Source organism: Anas acuta, chromosome 17 (assembly GCF_963932015.1).
Source record: "Anas acuta chromosome 17, bAnaAcu1.1, whole genome shotgun sequence".
NCBI lineage: Eukaryota > Metazoa > Chordata > Aves > Anseriformes > Anatidae > Anas > Anas acuta.
This window is the reverse complement of record NC_088995.1, coordinates 9,348,370-9,371,853: the sequence shown is the minus strand read 5'-3', so window position 1 is coordinate 9,371,853 and position 23,484 is coordinate 9,348,370. Positions and strand designations below refer to the sequence as shown.

The window sequence follows — 23,484 nt, the reverse complement described above, 5'->3', positions numbered from 1 at the left end:
ATGGGGCAGGGATGGGTCTGCTGGGGCCATCCCGTCCCTGGGGGATAGGCACAGCCTTGGGACTCTTTTGGAGGGTAGAGCAGGGACAGCAGGAACGGCCACCGGCAGCATTGGGCCCCAAGGGAAGTGCTGAGTCAGGGACCTGCACCACCATCTGAGGGGACAGCAGGGAGCCAGCTGCTCCTGTGATGGCAGGAGGTTTTTGTGTCACTACCCCATTGCGCTGTGTCACTGTGACAATTTAGTACTGCCATCCCAGGCACCACAGAAATAGACGGCCTCGTCCTCGGCTTGGACCCCAGTGATGGTTAACGTGTTCGTGGAGCCAGACAAGGAACCAGAGAATCATGAAGGGATGCCCGAGGGTCTCTTGTCGTTGCTATAGATCACGGTGACAGGGCCAGTGCCAGGGGTCTTCTGCTGGTACCAGACATACCAATATTTAGCGATCCACACATTGTGGTCTCCTGGTGCTTTCTGCAGGCTGAGTCCCTGCATTGATGCCCCAGGGCAGTGTCTGTATCTGGGCAGGGAGGCAGCCATCAGGGCTCCGGGAGCAGCCTGGGAGCACAGAGGAACCTGTACAGAGTTTGGGGCAGGGACAGGGCTGTTGCAGCCATTCCTTCCCTGAGGAATGGGTACCGCCCTGGGGTTCTGCAGGAGGGCAGAGCAGAGACACCATGCACAGGCACTTGCAGTACTGGGCCCCAAGGGCATTGTTGAGTCACGGACCTCTGCCATCTGAGGGGACAGCAGGGAGCCACCTGCTCCTGCTATGGCAGGAGGTTTTTGTATCATTTCCCCATTGCGCTGTGTCACTGTGTCAATTTAAAACCAGCACTGTAGCCACCACAGTAATAGACGGCCTCATCCTCAGCTTGGACCCCAGTGATGGTTAACGTGTTTGTGGAGCCAGACAAGGAACCAGAGAATCTTGAAGGGATGCCCGAGGGTCTCTTGTCGTTGCTATAGATCACGGTGACAGGGCCAGTGCCAGGGGTCTTCTGCTGGTACCAGCCATACCAATATTTGCCATTACTATCAGCACTACCCCCGGAGCAGGTGATGTCCACGTTGTCTCCTGGGTTCACCGTCTTTGAGGCCGGCTGAGTAATTGCTGCCTGGACCAGGGAACCTGGAGAGGGAGAAGAGAGAGGAGAGAAAAAGGGGTCATTGCATGCCCCTCACATACAGCCCTCAGCATGCAGCAGCGGGACGAGGCCAGGGCCCCGATGCCCAAAGGGCCAGGCTGGGCACAGCGAGTGTGTCCAGGGCACCTGAGGTGTGGGCGAGCACCGCGAGGAGGAGAGGGGCCCAGGCCATGGCGAGATCCCACCAGCTGCGCGTCCCCACGCCGACGGGGCTGTGCCGCGGACCCCGACTCCCTCTTAAACCCCCGCCCGGCCGCAGCACGGCCCCTCCATGCAAATGCGGCCCCGCGCTCTCGGCCAGGTCCCGCGCCTCGCTCCCCTCCTCCCCGCCCGGCCCCTCCACCGCAGGCACAGGGGGGTTGTCCCCGGCCTCGTGCTGGGGACACGTGGCAGCACCCAGGCGCAAAGCGCTCGCACGCAGCCCCTTGCCTCAGACGGGGCCCTGCACTCACGGAACCAAGCAGCCAGGGAGAGCAGGGACACAGGGGCTGGCGGGTACTACGGGTACTATGGGTACTACGGGTACTACCGGTACTACGGGTACTATGGGTACTATGGGTACTACGCAGCGCTCACAGCTCCCACAGCACCGCTGTGAGGTGCAGACACCTCTGGCCTCAGCACCCCATTGCCCCATCTTCCCCTCACACAGCTTTACATGTCCGTGGCCGCTGCTGCTTGTCCCCAACACAGCCGGTGCCTGCCCAGGCACACAGGGGCTGAGCAGGTGGCAGCGGCTCAACAGAAGAGGCCCCTTGGCCTGGCAGGACCCCCAGCACACCGGGGCCAGCAAAGTGCCTTGGGTTAAGGAGGCCCCCAGCGGCCGCGGCTGCGTTAGCAGGAGCCCCGAGGATGGCGAAGGGCTCAGAGCGCCGCTCGCACGGGGACGGCTGGCGTTTGTCAGCCCCGAGAGCAAGAGGCCAGCAGGTGTCTTAGCTGAGGGACCGCTCCTGCAGGGGCACCAAGGAAATGGAGCCAGGCGCTTCCCGGAGGCAACAGGCACTGGCACGAGAGGTAATGGGCATGGGTCGAAGAACGGGGAATCACAGAATCACCGCATGGTTTGGGTGGGAAGGGACCTTACCGCCCACCTTCCCCAGCCCACTGCCATGGGCACGCTGCCTCCCACCACACCGGGTGTCCCAAAGGCCCGTCCAACCTGGCCTTGGGCTCTTCAGGGATGGGGCAGCCACAGCTTCTCTGGGCAGCCTGGTGCAGAGCCTCACCGCCACTGAGTGAACAATTCCTTCCTGGTATCTACTCTAAATCTGCCTGCTCTCAGTTTAACACCATCACCCCTTGTCCTATCACTACGTGTCCCTTCCTGGCAGCCAGGAAGGCCAACCCTATCCTGGGATGCATCAAGCACGACATCAGCATTCGGTCAAGGGAGGTGATTCTTCTGCTCTACTCTGCGCTGGTGCGGCCTCACCTCTGGTACTGCGTGCAGTTCTGGGCACCACAGTACAAGAAGGACATGAAACTGTTGGAGAGTGTCCAGAGGAGGGTGACGAAGATGGTGAAGGGCCTAGAGGGGAAGACGTATGAGGAGCGGATGAGGGTGCTGGGCCTGTTCAGCCTGCAGAAGAGGAGGCTGAGGGAGGACCTCATTCCACTCTACAACTTCCTTCAAGGGGGAGTGCAGAGGCAGGTGACCTATTCTCTGTAAACACCAGTGACAGGACCTGCTGTAAGGGTGTTAAGCTGAGGCAGGGGAAGTTTAGGCTGGACATCAGGAAGAGGTTCTTCACCGAGAGGGTGGTTGCACACTGCAGCAGGCTCCCCAGGGACATAGTCACTGCACCAAGCCTGTCTGAATTTCAAAAGTGTTTGGGCTGTGCGCTTAATGACATGGTCTAAACTTTTGGGTAGACCTGTGTGGTGCCAGGAGTTGGACTTGATGATCCTCACAGGTCCCTTCCAACTCGGGATATTCTATGATTCTGTGAAATCACTCTCACCTCAGACCTCGAGCACTTTGTGTTGTAACTTGTCCCCCTTCCTCTTTGAAGGGGCGGGGGGCTGAGACAGCGGTTGTGGTGGGGCTCGGCTGCCCGCTCGAGTAAAACCACCACAGTGCCGAGCCTCCATCTTGGAGGCCTTCACACCAAGACGGGACAGGCCCTGGCAGGCGGCAGCAGCCGGCCCAGCGTGGAGCAGGGTGGGAGGAGACGATCTCCAGCTCAGCGCCAGCCCCAGCCGTCTGGGGCTTTCCCCAGCCCCAGCACCTGCGCTTCCCCCTTACTCTGCTGCTCCTCTGCCCTGGCTCCTGCAGGCAGCACAGAGGGCTTGTGCAGGAACGCGGCACGTGCCACACAGCAGGCCCCAGCTCACGGGGGCATTTCCTGGCCCTAGACCAGGCCCAAGCTGCAGTAGCAGGCACTCGAGGGGCTCTGGTACCACGGCAGCTTGGCCTCTCACTTCCCCATTGCTGGGACTCGCCGTGCCCAGCGCTGCCATCCCAGGCACCACAGAAATAGACGGCCTCGTCCTCGGCTTGGACCCCAGTGATGGTTAACGTGTTCGTAGTGCCAGATGCAGAACCAGAGAACTGTGAAGGTATTCCCGAGTGACTGTTGGTGTTGCTATAGATCACGGAGACAGGAATGTGCCAGAGGTCTTGTGCTAGTACCAGTCATAGCTGAGGCTATTCGCAACAGCTGGGTCCATCAGCATGGGGCAGGGATGGGTCTGCTGGGGCCATCCCGTCCCTGAGGGATGGGCAGTACCCTGGGGCTCTTTTGGAGGGTAGAGCAGGGACAGCAGGCACGGCCACCTTCAGGTTTGGGCCCCAAGGGAATCACAGAATCACAGAATCACAGAATTTTCTAGGTTGGAAGAGACCTCAAGATCATCGAGTCCAACCTCTGACCTAACACTAACAGTCCCCACTAAACCATATCCCTAAGCTCTACATCTAAACGTCTTTTAAAGACCTCCAGGGATGGTGACTCCACCACCTCCCTGGGCAGCCCGTTCCAATGCCTCACAACCCTTTCAGTAAAGAAATTCTTCCTAACATCTAACCTAAAACTCCCCTGGCGTAACTTTAGCCCATTCCCCCTCGTCCTGTCACCAGGCACATGGGAGAACAGGCCAACCCCCACCTCGCTACAGCCTCCTTTAATGTACTTATACAGAGCAATAAGGTCACCCCTGAGCCTCCTCTTCTCCAGGCTGAACAAGCCCAGCTCCTTCAGCCGCTCCTCATAGGACTTGCTCTCCAGGCCCCTCACCAGCTTCGTCGCCCTTCTTTGGACCCGCTCAAGCACCTCGATGTCCTTCTTGTAGCGAGGGGCCCAAAACTGAACACAGTACTCGAGGTGCGGCCTCACCAGAGCCGAGTACAGGGGGACGATCACCTCCCTAGCCCTGCTGGTCACAGTGTTTCTGATACAAGCCAGGATGCCGTTGGCCTTCTTGGCCACCAGAGCACACTGCTGGCTCATATTCAGCCGACTGTCCACCATCACTCCCAGGTCCTTCTCTGCCTGGCAGCTCTCCAACCATTCCTCTCCCAGCCTGTAGTTCTGCTTGGGGTTATTGCGCCCCAGGTGCAGGACCCGGCACTTGGCCTTGTTGAACTTCATACAGTTGACCTCAGCCCATCGGTGCAGCCTATCCAGATCCTCCTGCAGAGCCTTCCTACCCTCGAGCAGATCGACACACGCACCTAGCTTGGTGTCATCTGCAAACTTACTGAGGGTGCACTCAATGCCGTCATCCAGATCATTGATGAAGATGTTAAAGAGGACCGGCCCCAGCACCGAGCCCTGGGGGACGCCACTAGTGACTGGCCTCCAACTGGACTTGGCTCCATTCACCACAACTCTTTGGGCCCGGCTATCCAGCCAGTTTCTAACCCAACGAAGCGTGCGCCAGTCCAAGCCAAGAGCAGCCAGTTTCTTGAGGAGAATGCTGTGGGAGACGGTGTCAAAAGCCTTGCTGAAGTCAAGGTAGACCACATCCACAGCCTTTCCCTCGTCCACCCAGCGCGTCACTTTGTCGTAGAAGGAGATCAGGTTCGTCAAGCAGGACCTGCCTTCCATAAACCCATGCTGGCTGGGCCTGATCGCCTGCTTGCCCTTCAAGTGCCGCATGATGACTCCCAAGAGGATCTGCTCCATGAAAATGGAAATGCTGAGATGGGGACTTGTGCCACCCTCCAAGAGGGCAGCAGGGAGCCAGCTGCTCCTGTGATGGCAGGAGGTTTTTGTATCACTTCCCCATTGCACTATGTCACTGTGTCAATTTAAAACCATCACTAGTGTAGCTGCTCGCACAGTAATAGACGGCCTCATCCTCGGCTTGGACGCCTGTGATGGTTAACGTGGACACGGAGCCAGATGTGGAACCAGAGAATCGTGAAGGGATGCCCGAGGGTCTCTTGGTATTGTCATAGATCACGGTGACAGGGGCAGTGCCAGGGGTCTTCTGCTGGAACCAGCCGTAGTAGCTGCTACTTCCTCCAGAGCAGGTGATCTGCACGGTGTCGCCTGGGTTCACCGACTTCGAGGCCGGCTGAGTCAGCGCTGCCTGGACCAGGGAACCTGGAGAGGGAGAGGAGAGAGGGGAGAAAATGAGGCTCAGTGAGTGCCCCACACGCACAGCCCTGAGCACGCAGCAGCCCAAAGGGCCTGGCCGGGCACAGCGAGTGTGTCCAGGGCACCTGAGGTGTGGGCGAGCACCGCGAGGAGGAGAGGGGCCCAGGCCATGGCGAGATCCCACCAGCTGCGCGTCCCCACGCCGACGGGGCTGTGCCGCGGACCCCGACTCCCTCTTAAACCCCCGCCCGGCCGCAGCACGGCCCCTCCATGCAAATGCGGCCCCGCGCTCTCGGCCACGTCCCGCGCCTCGCTCCCCTCCTCCCCGCCCGGCCCCTCCACCGCAGGCACAAGGGGGTTGTCCCCGGCCTCGTGCTGGGGACACGTGGCAGCACCCAGGCCCAGAAGTGGAGCACACAGAGCCTCGGCCCCAGCTCCTGTGGCTACGAGGCCAAACAGCCGGGGAGAGCTGGATTGGAGGCGCTAAGGGGACCACACGGTGAGGAGACGGTGCCCGTGCTGGGCTGGAAAGACTAATCCTTGCCAGAGAACTGCCATGGGGAGCATCCACAGGGTCTGATGGCACCATACTGGGCTCTGCCATGGGGAAAGCCTGTGCCAGGGGGCTGGGAAAGGGCCGCAGCAGAGCCCCTGCTTGCCTGCTTCCTAGCTCCTCATCTGGTTGTTATCTGCCACCCCAGAGCCCCGGGCAGCTTGACATGCAGAAGGCAAGGGCAGCAGCACGTGGGGCAGGGAGTGGGGCTGTTAGCAAAGTGCAGATCTCCCCCAGGGCTGCAGGGTGCTTGGTGCTGCTCTGCCCATCCCTCCCACAGTGTACCAAGGTCCTGGGAACAGGGCTGGGGACAGGACTGCACTTGTGCCTCTCTAACTTCTGCCACAGATCCCTTATCCCTCTGCCCCAGCATGCTCACAGGAATGCAGCAAATGTCCCTACACAGGACATTCAGGAACCAGTGATGTGCAGGAGCCCTCAGCCTCAGACCCAGAGGTAGTGCTGGGGTTAGGGAGCAGGATGAGGACAGGAGCAGGGTCCTGGGCAGTCCTTTTGGCCCTGGGGACGTGGCTGGGGCAGGGACCAGAGCCAGGGGCTGCCCAGGTCCCCCAGGGGCCCGCTGGAGATCCTGCACAGACCCAGCATGAGCCCAAAGCTGTGGCACTGGGCAAACACAGCCAGTGCTGCAGCAGCTCAGGGGTCTGTCCTTGTGGGGCATGATGGAGCAGAAAACGGCCAACCTTGAGCTGCCCATGCAACGACGTACAACATCCAGGCAAAGCACCTCCTCTCATGTTCTGAAGGTGAAGCTTTGACCTGGCTCTTTAGTGATCCACACACTGTGGTCTCTTGGTGCTTTCTATGGGCTGAGTCCCTGCAGTGATGCCCCAGGTCAGTGGCTGTAGCGGGGCAGGGAGGTAGCTATCAGGGCCCCGGGAGCAGCCTGGGAGCACCGGGGTACCTGGGCCCTGCAGTTTGGGGCAGGGATGGGTCTGCTGGGGCCATCCCATCCCTGAGGTATGGGTGCAACCTTGGGGTTCTGCAGGAGGGCAGAGCAGAGAGACCAGGTATAACCACTTGCAGCACAGAGCTGCAAGGGCAGCAATGAGACGGGGACCTGCGCCGCCATCTGAGGGGACGGCAGGGAGCCAGCTGCTCCTGTGATGGCAGGAGGTTTTTGTATCACTTCCCCATTGCGCTGTGTCACTGTGACAATTTAGTACTGCCATCCCAGCTAGCACAGTAATAGACGGCCTCGTCCTCGGCTTGGACCCCGGTGATGCTTAATGTGTTTGTGGAGCCAGACAAGGAACCAGAGAATCTTGAAGGGATGGCCGAGGGTCTCTTGTCGTTGCTATAGATCACGGTGACAGGGGCAGTGCCAGGGGTCTTCTGCTGGTACCAGCCATACCAATATTTGCCATTACTATCAGCACTACCCCCAGAGCAGGTGATGTCCACGTTGTCTCCTGGGTTCACCGTCTTTGAGGCTGGCTGAATAGTTCCTGCCTGGACCAGGGAACCTGGAGAGGGAGAGGAGAGAGGGGAGAAAATGGGGTCAGCGAGTGCCCCACACACACAACCCTCACCCCACAGTAGCTGGACAAACCCAAACCTGGAGGCTCTTACAACACCGAGGCATTGACAACCCTGAACACTGAGCCCATGGCCAGAGCCCCACAGCCTTGCAAGGACACCTGCCAGAAAAGGGGAGGCTGAATACCACAAACAGTGGGGAAGGGGTTGGGCCCGGACTATGTTTGATGAGTAGAACCCAGCCCAGCTCCAGATATCTCCTTAGGGCACTGGGGCATGAAAGGGAGGAAACTCACAGCTGTGGTCATGCAGAGGGGCCAGAAACCAGCCTCATCCCCACAGTCCTGCTGAGCACTGGAAGAGAAAGTGTAGAAATGGAGGCATTTCTAGCTGTGGCCTGTCCCTCACTTCCAAATTGCTTTGTGTCCATATACCAGCACTAGCACTGCTGTCGTGGCTTCCAGAGCCATACACGGCCTCATCCTCAGCTTAGAACCTAGTGATGGTTAACGTGGCTGTGGAGCCAGATTCGGATCCAGAGAATCAAGAAGAGATGTCCAAGGGTCTGTTAGTATTGCTATAAGTCACGGTGACAGGGGCACTGCCAGGGGTCTTCTGCTGGTACCAGCCATAAGTGTAGCTAAACCCCGGAGCAGGTGATCTGCACGGTGTCTCCCAGGTTCACCAAATTCGGGTCCGACTGAGTCAGCGCTGCCTGGACCAGGGAACCTGGAGAGGGAGAGGAGAGAGGGGAGAAAACGGGGATCAGTGAGTGCCCTGCACACAAAACCATCTTCATGTACTAAGAAAGGGATCAACATCACTGGAAGGGAAGAGTCCACAGCTGCTCCCTTGAGGGAATACGGCAGAAAACCTTCGCCATTAGCACCAGTCTGTTGCTCACTTCAACATATCCCTGTGTCACTAAAATAGCACCACTGCTGTCCCTGCTCCCACAGTAATAGACGGCCTTGTCCAAAACTTGGACCCCAGTGATGGTTAACGTGGCTGTGGAGCCAGACAAGGAACCAGAGAATGACGAAGGGATGCCCGAGGGTCTGTTGCTGTTCTCACAGATCATGGTGACAGGACCAGTGCCAGGGGTCTTGTAGGATTACCTGCCATAGCTCTTGCTACTCCCAGCAGCTGAGTCCTGCAGCATGGGGCAGAGACGGGGCTACTTGGGCCATCCCGTCCCTGAGGGATAGGCACAGCCCGGGGGCTTTGCGGGAGGGCAGAGCAGGGACAGCAGGCACGGCCACCTGCAGCACTGGGCCCCAAGGCAAGTGCTGAGACGGAGACCTGTGCCACCATCTGAGGGAAGAGCAGAGAGTCAGCTGCTCCTGCAATGGCAGGAGGTTTTTGCATCACTTCCCCATTGCTGTGTCACTGTGTCAGCACCAGCACTGCTGTTGTAGCTCCCACAGTAAGAGATGGTCTCATTGTCAGTTTGGACCCCAGTGATGGTTAACGTGGCTGCGTAATCAGATGCAGAACCAGAGAACCATGACGGGATGCCTGAAGGTCTGTTGCTGTCCCTAGAGATGACGGCGACAGGGGCACTGCCAGGGGTCTTCTGCTGGTACCAGCCATAACTGTAGCTGCTCCTGAAGCAGGTGATCTGCATGGTGATCTCCGGTCCCTGAGGGATGGGCACAATCCTGGGGTTCTGCGGGAGGGCAGGGCACAGAGACCAGGTACAGCCACTTGCAGCACAGAGCTGTAAGGGCAGCAATGAGACGGGGACCTGCGCCACCATCTGAGGGGACAGCAGGGAGCCAGCTGCTCCTGTGATGGCAGGAGGTTTTTGTATCACTTCCCCATTGCACTGTGTCACTGTGTCAGCACTAGCACTGCTGTCGTAGCTCCCACAGTAATAGACGGCCTCGTCCTCAGCTTGGACCCCAGTGATGGTTAATGTGGCTGTGGAGCCAGATGCAGAACCAGAGAATCGAGAAGGGATGCCTGAGGGTCTGTTGCTGTCACCATAGATCACGGTGACAGGGGCACTGCCAGGGGTCTTCTGCTGGTACCAGCCATAGTAGTTGCTACTCCCGGAGCAGGTGATCTGCACGGTGCCTCCGGGATTCACCGACTTCGAGGCCGGCTGAGTCAGCGCTGCCTGGACCAGGGAACCTGGAGAGGGAGAGGAGAGAGGGGAGAAAAAGGGCTCAGCGAGTGCCCCACACGCACAGCCCTCAGCATGCAGCAGCCCAAAGGGCCTGGCCGGGTGCAGCGAGTGTGTCCAGGGCACCTGAGGTGTGGGCGAGCACCGCGAGGAGGAGAGGGGCCCAGGCCATGGCGAGATCCCACCAGCTGCGCGTCCCCACGCCGACGGGGCTGTGCCGCGGACCCCGACTCCCTCTTAAACCCCCTCCCGGCCGCAGTACGGCCCCTCCATGCAAATGCGGCCCTGCGCTCTCGGCCACGTCCCGCACCTCGCTCCCCTCCTCCCCGCCCATTCCCTCCACCACAGGCACAGGGGGGTTGTCCCCGGCCTCGTGCTGGGGACACGTGGCAGCACCCAGGCGCAAAGCGCTCGCACGCAGCCCCTTGCCTCAGACGGGGCCCTGCACTCACGGAACCAAGCAGCCAGGGAGAGCAGGGACACAGGGGCTGGCGGGTACTACGGGTACTATGGGTACTACGGGTACTACAGGTACTACGGGTCCTACGGGTACTACGCAGCGCTCACAGCTCCCACAGCACCGCTGTGAGGTGCAGACACCTCCGGCCTCAGCACCCCATTGCCCCATCTTCCCCTCACACAGCTTTACATGTCCGTGGCCGCTGCTGCTTGTCCCCAACACAGCCGGTGCCTGCCCAGGCACACAGGGGCTGAGCAGGTGGCAGCGGCTCAACAGAAGAGGCCCCTTGGCCTGGCAGGACCCCCAGCACACCGGGGCCAGCAAAGTGCCTTGGGTTAAGGAGGCCCCCAGCGGCCGCGGCTGCGTTAGCAGGAGCCCCGAGGATGGCGAAGGGCTCAGAGCGCCGCTCGCACGGGGACGGCTGGCGTTTGTCAGCCCCGAGAGCAAGAGGCCAGCAGGTGTCTTAGCTGAGGGACCGCTCCTGCAGGGCACCAAGGAAATGGAGCCAGGCGCTTCCCGGAGGCAACAGGCACTGGCATGAGAGGCAATGGGCATGGGTTGAAGAACAGGGAATCACAGAATCACCGCATGGTTTGTGTGGGAAGGGACCTTACCGCCCACCTTCCCCAGCCCCCTGCCATGGGCATGCCGCCTCCCACCACACCGGGTGTCCCAAAGCCCGTCCAGCCTGGCCTTGGGCTCTTCAGGGATGGGGCAGCCACAGCTTCTCTGGGCAGCCTGGTGCAGAGCCTCACCGCCACTGAGTGAACAATTCCTTCCTGGTATCTACTCTAAATCTGCCTGCTATCAGTTTAACACCATCACCCCTTGTCCTATCACTACGTGTCCCTTCCTGGCAGCCATGAGGGCCAACCCTATCCTGGGATGCATCAAGCACAACATCTCCAGTCAGTCGATGGAGGTGATTGTCCTGCTCTACTCTGCACTGGTTGCGGCCTCACCTCTGGTACTGCGTGCAGTTCTGGGCACCACAGTACAAGAAGGACATTAAAGTGTTGGGGAGTGTCCAGAGGAGGGTGACGAAGATGGTGAAGGGCCTAGAGAGGAAGACGCATGAGGAGCGGCTGAGGGTGCTGGGCCTGTTCAGCCTGCAGAAGAGGAGGCTGAGGGAGGACCTCATCGCAGTCTACAGCTTCCTTCAAGGGGGAGTGCAGAGGCAGGTGACCTATTCTCTGTAAACACCAGTGACAGGACCTGCTGTAAGGGTGTTAAGCTGAGGCAGGGGACGTTTAGGCTGGACATCAGGAAGAGGTTCTTCACCGAGAGGGTGGTTGCACACTGCAGCAGGCTCCCCAGGGACGTAGTCACTGCACCAAGCCTGTCTGAATTTTAGAAGTGATTGGACTCTGCACTTAGTCACATGGTCTAAACTTTTGGGTAGACCTGTTAGGTGCCAGGAGTTGGACTTCATCCTCACGGGTCCCTTCCAACTCGGGATATTCTATGATTCTATGAAATCACTCTCATCTCAAACCTCAAGCTCTTTGTCACTGATTGCAGGAGGTTTTTGCATCACTTCCCCATTGCTGTGTCACTGTGTAATTGCTAGCACTGCTGTCAAAGCTCACACAGTAATAGACGGCCTCGTCCTCATCTTGGACCCCATTGATGGTTAATGTGGCAGTGGAGGCAGATTTGGAACCAGAAAATCATGGATGCCCGAGGGTCTGTTAATGTTGCTATTGATCACGGTGACAGGGGCACTGCCAGGGGTCTTTTGCTGGTACCAGCCATAACCATATCTGCTGCTACCCCTGGAGCAGGTGATCTGTGCAGTTGTTGTGGTTTTACTTGGGTGGGCGGCTGAGCTCCATCAGAACCGCTCTCTCTCTCCCCCTCCTCAAAGTGAAAGGGGGAGAAAAATACTATGCAACAGGCTCAAGGGATGACATAAGGACTGGGAGATCACTCAACAATTATTGTGACAGGCAAAACAGACTCAGCATAGGGAGATAGTAAGATTTACTGCCTATTACTAACAACCTAGAGAAGTGAGAAACAAAGCAAAGAAACGAAAAGAATCTTAGATGGGGGGAGAGCAGTGGATGCCATCTTACTTGACTGTAGCAAGGCTTTTGATACTGTCTCCCATGACATCCTGATAGCAAAGCTGAGAAAGTGTGGGATAGAGGAGGGGACAGCAAGGTGGGTTGGGAACTGGCTGACTGAGCTCAGAGGGTGGTGATTGGAGGAGCAGAGTCTGGCTGGAGGCCTGTGACTAGCGGTGTTCCCCAGGGGTCATTGCTGGGTCTGGTCTTGTTCAGCATCTCCATCGATGACCTTGATGAGGGAATAGTGTCTGCCCTCAGCAAGTACGCCGATGGCACAAAGCTGGGAGGAGTGGCTGACACGCCAGAAGGCTGTGCTGCCATTCAGCGAGACCTGGACCGGCTGGAGAGATGGGCAGGAAGAAACCAAATGAGATTTAATAAGAGCAAGTGTAGAGTCCTGCACCTGGGAAGGAACAGCCTGAAGTATCAGTACAGGCTGGGGGACGACCTGCTGGAGAGGAGCTCTGAGGAGAAGGACCTGGGGGTCCTGGTGGACGACAGGTTGACCATGAGCCAGCACTGTGCCCTTGTGGCCAAGAGGGCCAACGGGATCCTGGCGTGCATTAGAAGGAGCGTGGCCAGCAGGTGAAGGGAGGTGATCCCTCTACTCTGCCCCGGTCAGGCCTCACCTGGAGTACTGTGCTCCCCGGTACAAGGAAGACAGGGATCTCCTGGAAAGAGTCCAGTGGAGGGCCACAAAGAAGATACAGGGCCTGGAGCATCTTCCCTATGAAGAAACGCTGAGAGACCTGGGTCTGTTCAGCCTGGAGAAGAGAAGACTGAGAGGGGATCTCCTCAGTGTATATAAATATCTGAGGGGTGGGGGACAGAAGGATGTAGCCAACCTCTTCTCAGAGGTTTATGGGGATACGACAAGGGGCAATGTCTGCAAGTTAGAGCACGGGAAGTTCCGCACTGACATGCGAAAGAACTTCTTCACGGTGAGGGTGACGGAGCATTGGAACAGGCTGCCTAGGGAGATTGTGGAGGCTCCTTCTCTGGAGATATTCAAGGCCTGTCTGGACGCCTACCTGGGCAGCCTGCTCTGAGGAACCTGCTTTGGCAGGGGGGTTGGACCCGATGATCTTTCGAGGACCCTTCCAACCCCTACAGTTCTGTGATTCTATGATTCTGTGATTCTGTGATCTTCCCCCCATCCGCTCTCTTCCACCTCCACCCCCCAAGCAGCGCAGGGAAAGAGAGGAACGGGGGTTATGGTCAGTCCATAGCGCTTCTCCGCCACTCCTTCTCGGTCACTCTCGTCCCCTGTGCTGTGGGGTCCCTCCCACAGGATGCAGTCCTTGATGAACTGATCCAATATGGGCTGCCCACAGGCAGCAGCTCTTCCAGAACTGCTCCAGATATGGGTCCGTACCACGGGGTCCATCCCTCAGGAGCAAACTGCTCCAACCTGGCTCCCCCACGGGCAGCAGCTCCTGCCACGTCACCTGCTCCTGCCACGTCACCTGCTCCTGTGTGGGCTCCTCTCCACGGGTACAGCTCCGGCCCGGAATCTGCTCTGGCAGGGGTCCTTCACAGGCTACAGCCTGCGTCGGGGCAGGTCCACCTGCTCCACCGTGTTCTCCTCCATGGGCTGCAGCGTGGAACTTGCCCCACCGTGGTACTCCATGGGCTGCAGGGGGGCGGCTGCTGCACCATGGTCTCTCCACAGGTCACAGGGGACGTCTGCTCTGGAGCCTGTAGCAACTCTCGCCCTCCTTCTTCACTGACCTTGGTGCCTGCAAGGCTGTTCCTCAATCCTCTCCCTCTCCCAGATGCTGTGTGCAACATAATTGTTTTTTTGTTTTGTTTTATTTTCTCCTGGGTTCACTGATTTTGACTCCGGCTGAGTCAGTGCTGCCTGGACCAGGGAACCTGGAGAGGGAGAGGAGAGAGGTGAAAAAATGGGGCTCAGTGATTCACGAAACTCACAGTTCTGGTCCTGCAGAGGGGCCAGGAACATTTCACAGAGCCAAAGCCCTGCTCAGCACTGATGGTCAAGGGCAAAAAGCCTCCATTTCTAGCTGTGACTTGACCCTCGCTTCCCAATTGCCCTCTGTTGCTATACCAGCACTAGTACTGCTGTCCCAGCTAGCACAGTAATAGATGGCCTTCTACTTGTCTTATGCCTCACTGATGGTTAATGTGGCCGTGTAGACAGATTTGGAACCAGAGAATCATGAAGGGATGCCCGAGGGTCTGTTGGTGTCACTATAGATTGCAGTGACAGGAGCACTGCCAGGGGTCTTCTGCTGGTACCAGCCATAGCTGTTGCTACTCCCGGAGCAGGTGATCTGCACGGTGTCTCCCAGGTTCGCCGTCTTCGTGGCTGGATGACTCAGTGCTGCTTGGACCAGGGAACCTGGAGAGGGAGAGAAGAGAGGGGAGAAAACGGGCTCAGTGAGTGCCCCACAGGCACAGACATCACTGCTGCTGTCGCAGGCACCACAGTAATAGACAGCCTCATCCTCAGCTTGGACCCCAGTGATGGTTAACGTGTTTGTGGAGCCAGATGTGGAACCAGACAGTCATGAAGGGATGCCAGAGTTTTTCTTAGTGCTATCATAGATCACGGTGACAGGACCAGTGCCAGGGGTCTTGTACGATTACCAGCCATAGCTCTTGTTACTCCCAGCAACTGGGTCCTGCAGCATGGGGCAGGGATGGGGCTGCTGGGGCCATCCTGTCCCTGAGGGATGGGCACAGCCCTGGGGTTTTGCGGGAGGGCAGAGCAGGGACAGCAGGCACGGCCACCTGCAACACTGGGCCCCAAGGCAAGTGCTGAGACGAAGACCTGTGCCACCATCTGAGGGAAGAGCAGAGAGACAGCTGCTCCTGTGATGGCAGGAGGTTTTTGTATCACTTCCCAATTGCTCTGTGTCACTGTGTCAGCACCAGCACTGCTGTCGTAGTTCCCACAGTAATAGACGGCCTCGTCCTCGGCTTGGACGCTAGTGATGGTTAATGTGGCTGTGGAGCCAGATTTCGAACCAGAGAATCGAGAAGGGATGCCCGAGGGTCTGTTGCTGTCACCATAGATGACGGTGACAGGGGCACTGCCAGAGCTCTTCTGCTGGTACCAGCCATAACCGTAGCTACTCCCGGAGCAGGTGATCTGCACGGTTCCTCCCAAGTTCACCGACTTCGAGGCCGGCTGAGTAATCGCTGCCTGGACCAGGGAACCTGGAGAGGGAGAAGAGAGAGGAGAGAAAAAGGGCTCAGCGAGTGCCCCCCACGCACAGCCCTCAGCACGCAGCAGCCCAAAGGGCCTGGCCGGGCGCAGCGAGTGTGTCCAGGGCACCTGAGGTGTGGGCGAGCACCGCGAGGAGGAGAGGGGCCCAGGCCATGGCGAGATCCCACCAGCTGCGCGTCCCCACGCCGACGGGGCTGTGCCGCGGACCCCGACTCCCTCTTAAACCCCCGCCCGGCCGCAGCACGGCCCCTCCATGCAAATGCGGCCCCGCGCTCTCGTCCACGTCCCGCGCCTCGCTCCCCTCCTCCCCACCCGGCCCCTCCACCGCAGGCACAGGGGGGTTGTCCCCGGCCTCGTGCTGGGGACACGTGGCAGCACCCAGGCCCAGAAGTGCAGCACACGGAGCCCCCGCCCCAGCTCCTGTGGCTACGAGGCCAAACAGCCGGGGAGAGCTGGAATGGAGGGGCGAAGGGGACCACACGGCGAGGAGACGGTGCCCGTGCTGGGCTGGAAGGACTAATCCTTGCCAGAGAACTGCCATGGGGAGCATCCACAGGGTCTGATGGCACCATACTGGGCTCTGCCATGGGGAAAGCCTGTGCCAGGGGGCTGGGAAAGGGCCGCAGCAGAGCCCCTGCTTGCTTGCTTCCTAGCTCCTCATCTGGTTGTTATCTGCCACCCCAGAGCCCCGGGCAGCTTGACATGCAGAAGGCAAGGGCAGCAGCACGTGGGGCAGGGAGTGGGGCTGTTAGCAAAGTGCAGATCTCCCCCAGGGCTGCAGGGTGCTCGGTGCTGCTCTGCCCATCCCTCCCACAGTGTACCAAGGTCCTGGGAACAGGGCTGGGATAGGACTGCACTTGTGCCTCTCTAACTTCTGCCACAGATCCCTTATCCCTCTGCCCCAGCATGCTCACAGGAATGCAGCAAATGTCCCTACACAGGACATTCAGGAACCAGTGATGTGCAGGAGGCCTCAGCCTCAGACCCAGAGGTAGTGCTGGGGTTAGGGAGCAGGATGAGGACAGGAGCAGGGTCCTGGGCAGTCCTTTTGGCCCTGGGGATGTGGCTGGGGCAGGGACCAGGGCCAGGCACTGCCCAGGTCCCCCAGGGACAGGCTGGAGATCCTGCACAGACCCAGCATGAGCCCAAAGCTGTGGCACTGGGCAAACACAGCCAGTGCTGCAGCAGCTCAGGAGTCTGTCCTTGTGGGGCATGATGGAGCACAAAACGGTCAGCCCTGAGCTGCCCATGCAACCTCGTACAGTGGCCACACAAAGCATCCCCTGTCATGGTCTGAAGGCCAATCTTTGACCTGGCTCTTCAGTGATCCACACATTGTGGTCTCTTGGTGCTTTCTGCAGGCTGAGTCCCTGCAGTGATGCCCCAGGGCAGTGGCTGTAGCCGGGCAGGGAGGCAGCCATCAGGGCCCCCGGGGAGCAGCCTGGGAGCACCAGGGTACCTGGGCCCTGCAGTTTGGGGCAGGGATGGAGCTGCTGGCACCATCCCATCCCTGAGGAATGGGCACAATCCTAGGGTTCTGCGGGAGGGGACAGAAGGGGCACAGAGACCAGGCACAGCCACTTGCAGCACAGAGCTGTAAGGGCAGCAATGAGACGGGGACCTGCGCCACCATCTGAGGGGACAGCAGGGAGCCAGCTGCTCCTGTGCTGGCAGGAGGTTTTTGTATCACTTCCCCATTGCGCTGTGTCACTGTGACACCAACATAGCTGCCTTCGTAGCTCCCACAGTAATAGACGGCCTCGTCCTCGGCTTGGACCCCAGTGATGGTTAACGTTGACACGGAGCCAGATGTGGAAGCAGAGAATCGAGAAGGGATGCCCGAGGGTCTGTTGGTGTTGCCATAGATCACAGTCACAGGGGCAGTGCCAGGGGTCTTCTGCTGGAACCAGCCATAGCTGCCACTACCCCCGGAGCAGGTGATCTGCACGGTGCCTCCCAGGTTCACCGACTGCGGCTCCGACTGAGTAATCGCTGCCTGGACCAGGGAACCTGGAGAGGGAGAGGAGAGAGGGGAGAAAACGGGGTCAGTGAGTGCCCCACACGCACAGCCCTGAGCGCGCAGCAGTGGAACGAGGGCAGGGCCCCGTTGCCCAAAGGGCCTGGCCGGGCGCAGCGAGTGTGTCCAGGGCACCTGAGGTGTGGGCGAGCACCGCGAGGAGGAGAGGGGCCCAGGCCATGGCGAGATCCCACCAGCTGCGCGTCCCCACGCCGACGGGGCTGTGCCGCGGACCCCAACTCCCTCTTAAACCCCCGCCCGGCCGCAGCACGGCCCCTCCATGCAAATGCGGCCCCGCGCTCTCGGCCACGTCCCGCGCCTCGCTCCCCTCCTCCCCGCCTGGCCCCTCCACCGCAGGCACAGGGGAGTTGTCCCCGGCCTCGTGCTGGGGACACGTGGCAGCACCCAGGCCCAGAAGTGGAGCACACGGAGCCCCCGCCCCAGCTCCTGTGGCTACGAGGCCAAACAGCCGGGGAGAGCTGGAATGGAGGGGCTAAGGGGACCACACAGCGAGGAGACGGTGCCCGTGCTGGGCTGGAAGGACTAATCCTTGCCAGAGAACTGCCATGGGGAGCATCCACAGGGTCTGATGGCACCAAACTGGGCTCTGCCATGGGGAAAGCCTGTGCCAGGGGGCTGGGAAAGGGCCGCAGCAGAGCCCCTGCTTGCTTGCTTCCTAGCTCCTCATCCGGTTGTTATCTGCCACCCCAGAGCCCCGGGCAGCTTGACATGCAGAAGGCAAGGGCAGCAGCACGTGGGGCAGGGAGTGGGGCTGTTAGCAAAGTGCAGATCTCCCCCAGGGCTGCAGGTGCTCGGTGCTGCTCTGCCCATCCCTCCCACAGTGTACCAAGGTCCTGGGAACAGGGCTGGGGATAGGACTGCACTTGTGCCTCTCTAACTTCTGCCACAGATCCCTTATCCCTCTGCCCCAGCATGCTCACAGGAATGCAGCAAATGTCCCTACACAGGACATTCAGGAACCGGTGATGTGCAGGAGCCCTCAGCCTCAGACCCAGAGGTAGTGCTGGGGTTAGGGAGCAGGATGAGGACAGGAGCAGGGTCCTGGGCAGTCCTTTTGGCCCTGGGGACGTGGTTGCGGCAGGGACCAGGGCCAGGGGCTGCCCAGATCCCCCAGGGGCAGGCTGGAGATCCTGCACAGACCCAGCATGAGCCCGAAGCTGTGGCACTGGGCAAACACAGCCAGTGCTGCAGCAGCTCAGGGGTCTGTCCATGTGGGGCATGATGGAGCAGAAAACAGCCAACCTTGAGCTGCCCATGCAACCTCGTACGGCATCCACACAAAATATCTCCTCTCATGTTCTGAAGGTGAAGCTTTGACCTGGCTCTTTAGTGATCCACACATTGTGGTCTCTTGGTGCTTTCTGTGGGCTGAATCCCTGCAGTGATGCCCCAGGGCAGTGGCTGTAGCTGGGCAGGGAGGCAGCCATCAGGGCCCCGGGAGCAGCCTGGGAGCACTGGGGTACCAGGGCCCTGCAGTTTGGGGCAGGGACAGGGCTGCTAGGGCCATCCCATCCCTGAGGGAATTGCAGAACCCTGGGGTTCTGTGGGAGAGCAGATCAGAGAGAGCAGTTACAGCCACTTGCAGCACAGAGCTGCAAGAGCAGCAATGAGACGGGGACATCTGCCATCATCTGAGGGGACACTGCGGTGCCAGCTTCTCTTGTGATGGCAGGAGGTTTTTGTATCACTTCCCCATTGCACTGTGTCACTGTGCCAGCACTAGCACTGCTGTCCCAGCTACCACAGTAATAGACGGCCTCGTCCTCGGCTTGGACCCCAGTGATGGTTAACGTGTTTGTGGAGCCAGATGTGGAAGCAGAGAATCGTGAAGGGATGCCCGAGGGTCTCTTGTCGTTCCAGTAGATGACGGTGACAGGGGCACTGCCAGGGGTCTTCTGCTGGAACCACCCATAATAATATTTCCCATCACTGTGAGCGCTACCCCCGGAGCAGGTGATCTGCACGGTGCCTCCCGGATTCACCGACTGAGGCTCCGACTGAGTCAGCGCTGCCTGGACCAGGGAACCTGGAGAAGGAGAGGAGAGAGGGGAGAAAACGGGGTCAGTGAGTGCCCCACACGCACAGCCCTGAGCGCGCAGCAGTGGAACGAGGGCAGGGCCCCGTTGCCCAAAGGGCCCGGGCGGGCGCAGCGAGTGTGTCCAGGGCACCTGAGGTGTGGGCGAGCACCGCGAGGAGGAGAGGGGCCCAGGCCATGGCGAGATCCCACCAGCTGTGCGTCCCCACGCCGACGGGGCTGTGCCGCGGACCCCGACTCCCTCTTAAACCCCCGCCTGGCCGCAGCACGGCCCCTCCATGCAAATGCGGCCCCGCGCTCTCGGCCACGTCCCACGCTTCGCTCCCCTCCTCCCCGCCCGGCCCCTCCACCGCAGTCACAAGGGGGTTGTCCCCGGCCTCGTGCTGGGGACACGTGGCAGCACCCAGGCCCAGAAGTGGAGCACACGGAGCCCCCGCCCCAGCTCCTGTGGCTACGAGGCCAAACAGCCGGGGAGAGCTGGAATGGAGGGGCTAAGGGGACCACACAGACAAGGAGTTGGCCATGGCGAAATCCCACCAGCTGCACGTCGCCACGCCGATGGTGCTGGGGTTAGGGAGCAGGATGAGGACAGGAGCAGGGCCCTGGGCAGTCCTTTTGGCCCTGGGGACGTGGCTGGGGCAGGGACCAGAGCCAGGGGCTGCCCAGGTCCCCCAGGGGCAGGCTGGAGATCCTGCACAGACCCAGCATGAGCCCAAAGCTGTGGCACTGGGCAAACACAGCCAGTGCTGCAGCAGCTCAGGGGTCTGTCCTTGTGGGGCACGATGGAGCACAAAACGGCCAGCCCTGAGATGCCCCTGCAGCCTCGTACAGCATCCACACAAAACATCCCCTGTCATGGTCTAAACGTGAAGCTTTGACCTGGCTCTTTAGCGATCCACACATTGTGGTCTCTTGGTGCTTTCTGCAGGCTGAGTCCCTCCAGTGATGCCCCAGGGCAGTGGCTGTAGCCGGGAAGGGAGGCAGCCATCAGGGCCCCGGGAGCAGCCTGGGAGCACCGGGGTACCAGGGCCCTGCAGCTTGGGGCTGTGATGGAGCTCCTGCAGACATCCCATATCCCTGAGGGATGGGCAGAGTCCTGGGGCTCTGCGGGAGTGTAGGGCAAAGAGACCAGGCAACGCCACAAGGGTACTGCTGAGTCGCGGACCTGTGCCATCTGAGGGGACAGTGGGGAGCCAGCTGCTCCAGAGATGGCAGGAGGTTTTTGTATCACTTCCCCATTGCGCTGTGTCACTGTGCCAATTTAAGACCACTACTGTAGCCACCACAGTAATAGACAGCCTCATCCTCAGCTTGGACCCCAGTGATGGTTAACGTCTTTGTAGAGCCAGATGTGGATGCAGAGAATCGTGAAGGGATGCCTGAGGGTGTCTTATCGTTGCTATAGATTACGGTGACAGGGCCAGTGCCAGGGGTCTTCTGCTGGTACCAGCCATACCAATATTTGCCATTACTATCAGTGCTACCCCCGGAGCAGGTGATGTCCACGTTGTCTCCTGGGTTCACCGTCTTTGAGGCCAGCTGAGTCAGTGCTGCCTGGACCAGGGAACCTGGAGAGGGAGAGGAGAGAGGTGAAAAAATGGGGCTCAGTGAGTGCCCTGCACACAAAACCTTTTTAATGTACTAAGAAAGGGATCAACACCTCTGGAAGAGAAGAGTGTACAGCTGCCCCCTTGAGGGAAGAGGGCAGAAGAACTTTGTCTTCAGCACCATCTGTTGCTCACTTCCACATATCCCTGTGTCACTAAAGCAGCACCACTGCTGTCCCTGCTCCCACAGTAATAGACGGCCTCGTCCTCGGCTTGGACCCCAGTGATGGTTAACGTGGCTGTGGAGCCAGACAAGGAACCAGAGAATCGCAAAGGGATGCCCGAGGGTCTGTTGCTGTTCTCACAGATCACGGTGACAGGGTCAATGCCGGGGTTTTTCTGCTGGTACCAGGCATACCAATATTTGCCATCACTGGTAGCGCTACCTCCAGAGCAGGTGATCTGCAAAGTTCCTGCCAGGTTTGCCAACTTTGAGGCCGGCTGAGTCAGCGCTGCCTGGACCAGGGAACCTGGAGAGGGAGAGGAGAGTGGGGTTGGACCCAATGATCTTTCGAGTTCCCTTCCAACCCATTGAATTCTGTAATTCTGTGAAAATGGGGCTCAGCGAGTGCCCCACATGCACAGCCCTCACCATGTAGCAGCAGGATGGGGATGGTCCCAGTGCCAAAAGATCTTGGTCCCACCCAGGGACCCACAGCCCCACGCACAGACAATGGACAGAGTCCCAGGGCCACTTCAAGGAGAGCTGGAGGCAGCAGCAAGAAAGGCACCAACGGGAGCAGGAAGTTTGATTGGGGACAATATAAATCTGTGCCTGTTTTAAGAACAGGAACAAGGCACACCTCACATACAACAAGAAACAATGGGGAGAACGTTAAGAGTCAGGAACATAGGGAGGGAATAAGAATCTGGCTACTGAACAGCTCTGTACAACCAACAGGAAGGAGAGAAAACCTTCCTAGGGCTTTGGATTCTCCCACATCTTGTAACTCACTGTCACTGTACAGCACTCCAGCTGCTGTCGTAGCCACCACAGTAATAGACGGCCTCATCCTTGGCTTGGACCCCAGTGATGGTTAACGTGCCCACGGAGCCAGATAAGGAACCAGAGAATCGTGAAGGGATGCCCGAGGGTCTGTTGCTGTTCTCACCAGCCATAGCTCTTGCTACTCCCAGCAGCTGGGTCCTGCAGCATGGGGCAGGGACGGGGCTGCTGGGGCCATCCTGTCCCTGAGGGATGGGCACAGCCCTAGGGCTTTGCGGGAGGGCAGAGCAGGGACAGCAGGCACGGCCACCTGCAGCACTGGGCCCCAAGAGAAGTGCTGAGATGGAGACCTGCGCTACAATCGGAGGGGACAGCAGGGAGCCAGCTGCTCCTGTGATGGCAGGAGGTTTTTGTATCACTTCCCCATAGCAATGTGACACTGTGCCACCAGTACCACTGCTGTCGTAGGCACCACAGTAATAGACGGCCTCGTCCTCGGCTTGGACCCCAGTGATGGTTAATGTGGCTGTGGAGCCAGATTTCGAACCAGAGAATCGAGAAGGGATGCCCGAGGGTCTCTTGGTATTGTCATAGATCACAGTGACAGGGGCACTGCCAGGGGTCTTCTGCTGGTACCAGCCGTAGTAGCTGCCACCCCCGGAGCAGGTGATCTGCACGGTGCCTCCCAGGTTCACCGACTGCGGCTCCGACTGAGTAATCGCTGCCTGGACCAGGGAACCTGGAGAGGGAGAGGAGAGAGGGGAGAAAACGGGGTCAGCGAGTGCCCCACACGCACAGCCCTCAGCGCGCAGCAGTGGGATGAGGCCAGGGCCCCATTGCCCAAAGGGCCCGGCCGGGCACAGCGAGTGTGTCCAGGGCACCTGAGGTGTGGGCGAGCACCGCGAGGAGGAGAGGGGCCCAGGCCATGGCGAGATCCCACCAGCTGCGCGTCCCCACGCCGACGGGGCTGTGCCGCGGACCCCGACTCCCTCTTAAACCCCCGCCCGGCCGCAGCACGGCCCCTCCATGCAAATGCGGCCCCGCGCTCTCGGCCACGTCCTGCGCCTCGCTCCCCTCCTCCCCGCCCAGCCCCTCCACCGCAGGCACAGGGGGGTTGTCCCCGGCCTCGTGCTGGGGACACGTGGCAGCACCCAGGCGCAAAGCGCTCGCACGCAGCCCCTTGCCTCAGACGGGGCCCTGCACTCACGGAACCAAGCAGCCAGGGAGAGCAGGGACACAGGGGCTGGCGGGTGCTACGGG

At 59.7% G+C, this 23,484-nt stretch overlaps 1 gene segment (V, D, J or C); it reads right to left on the bottom strand.

Moving 5' to 3' along the window:
- Positions 1-23,166, bottom strand: part of LOC137841396 (immunoglobulin lambda-1 light chain-like) — a 36,362-nt gene extending 13,196 nt beyond the window's left edge. Inside the window, 2 exon segments of the C gene segment in view lie at positions 22,673-22,963; positions 23,106-23,166. Of these exon segments, the coding sequence occupies positions 22,673-22,963; positions 23,106-23,151 (337 nt within the window).
- Positions 23,167-23,484: the final 318 nt, after the last annotated feature.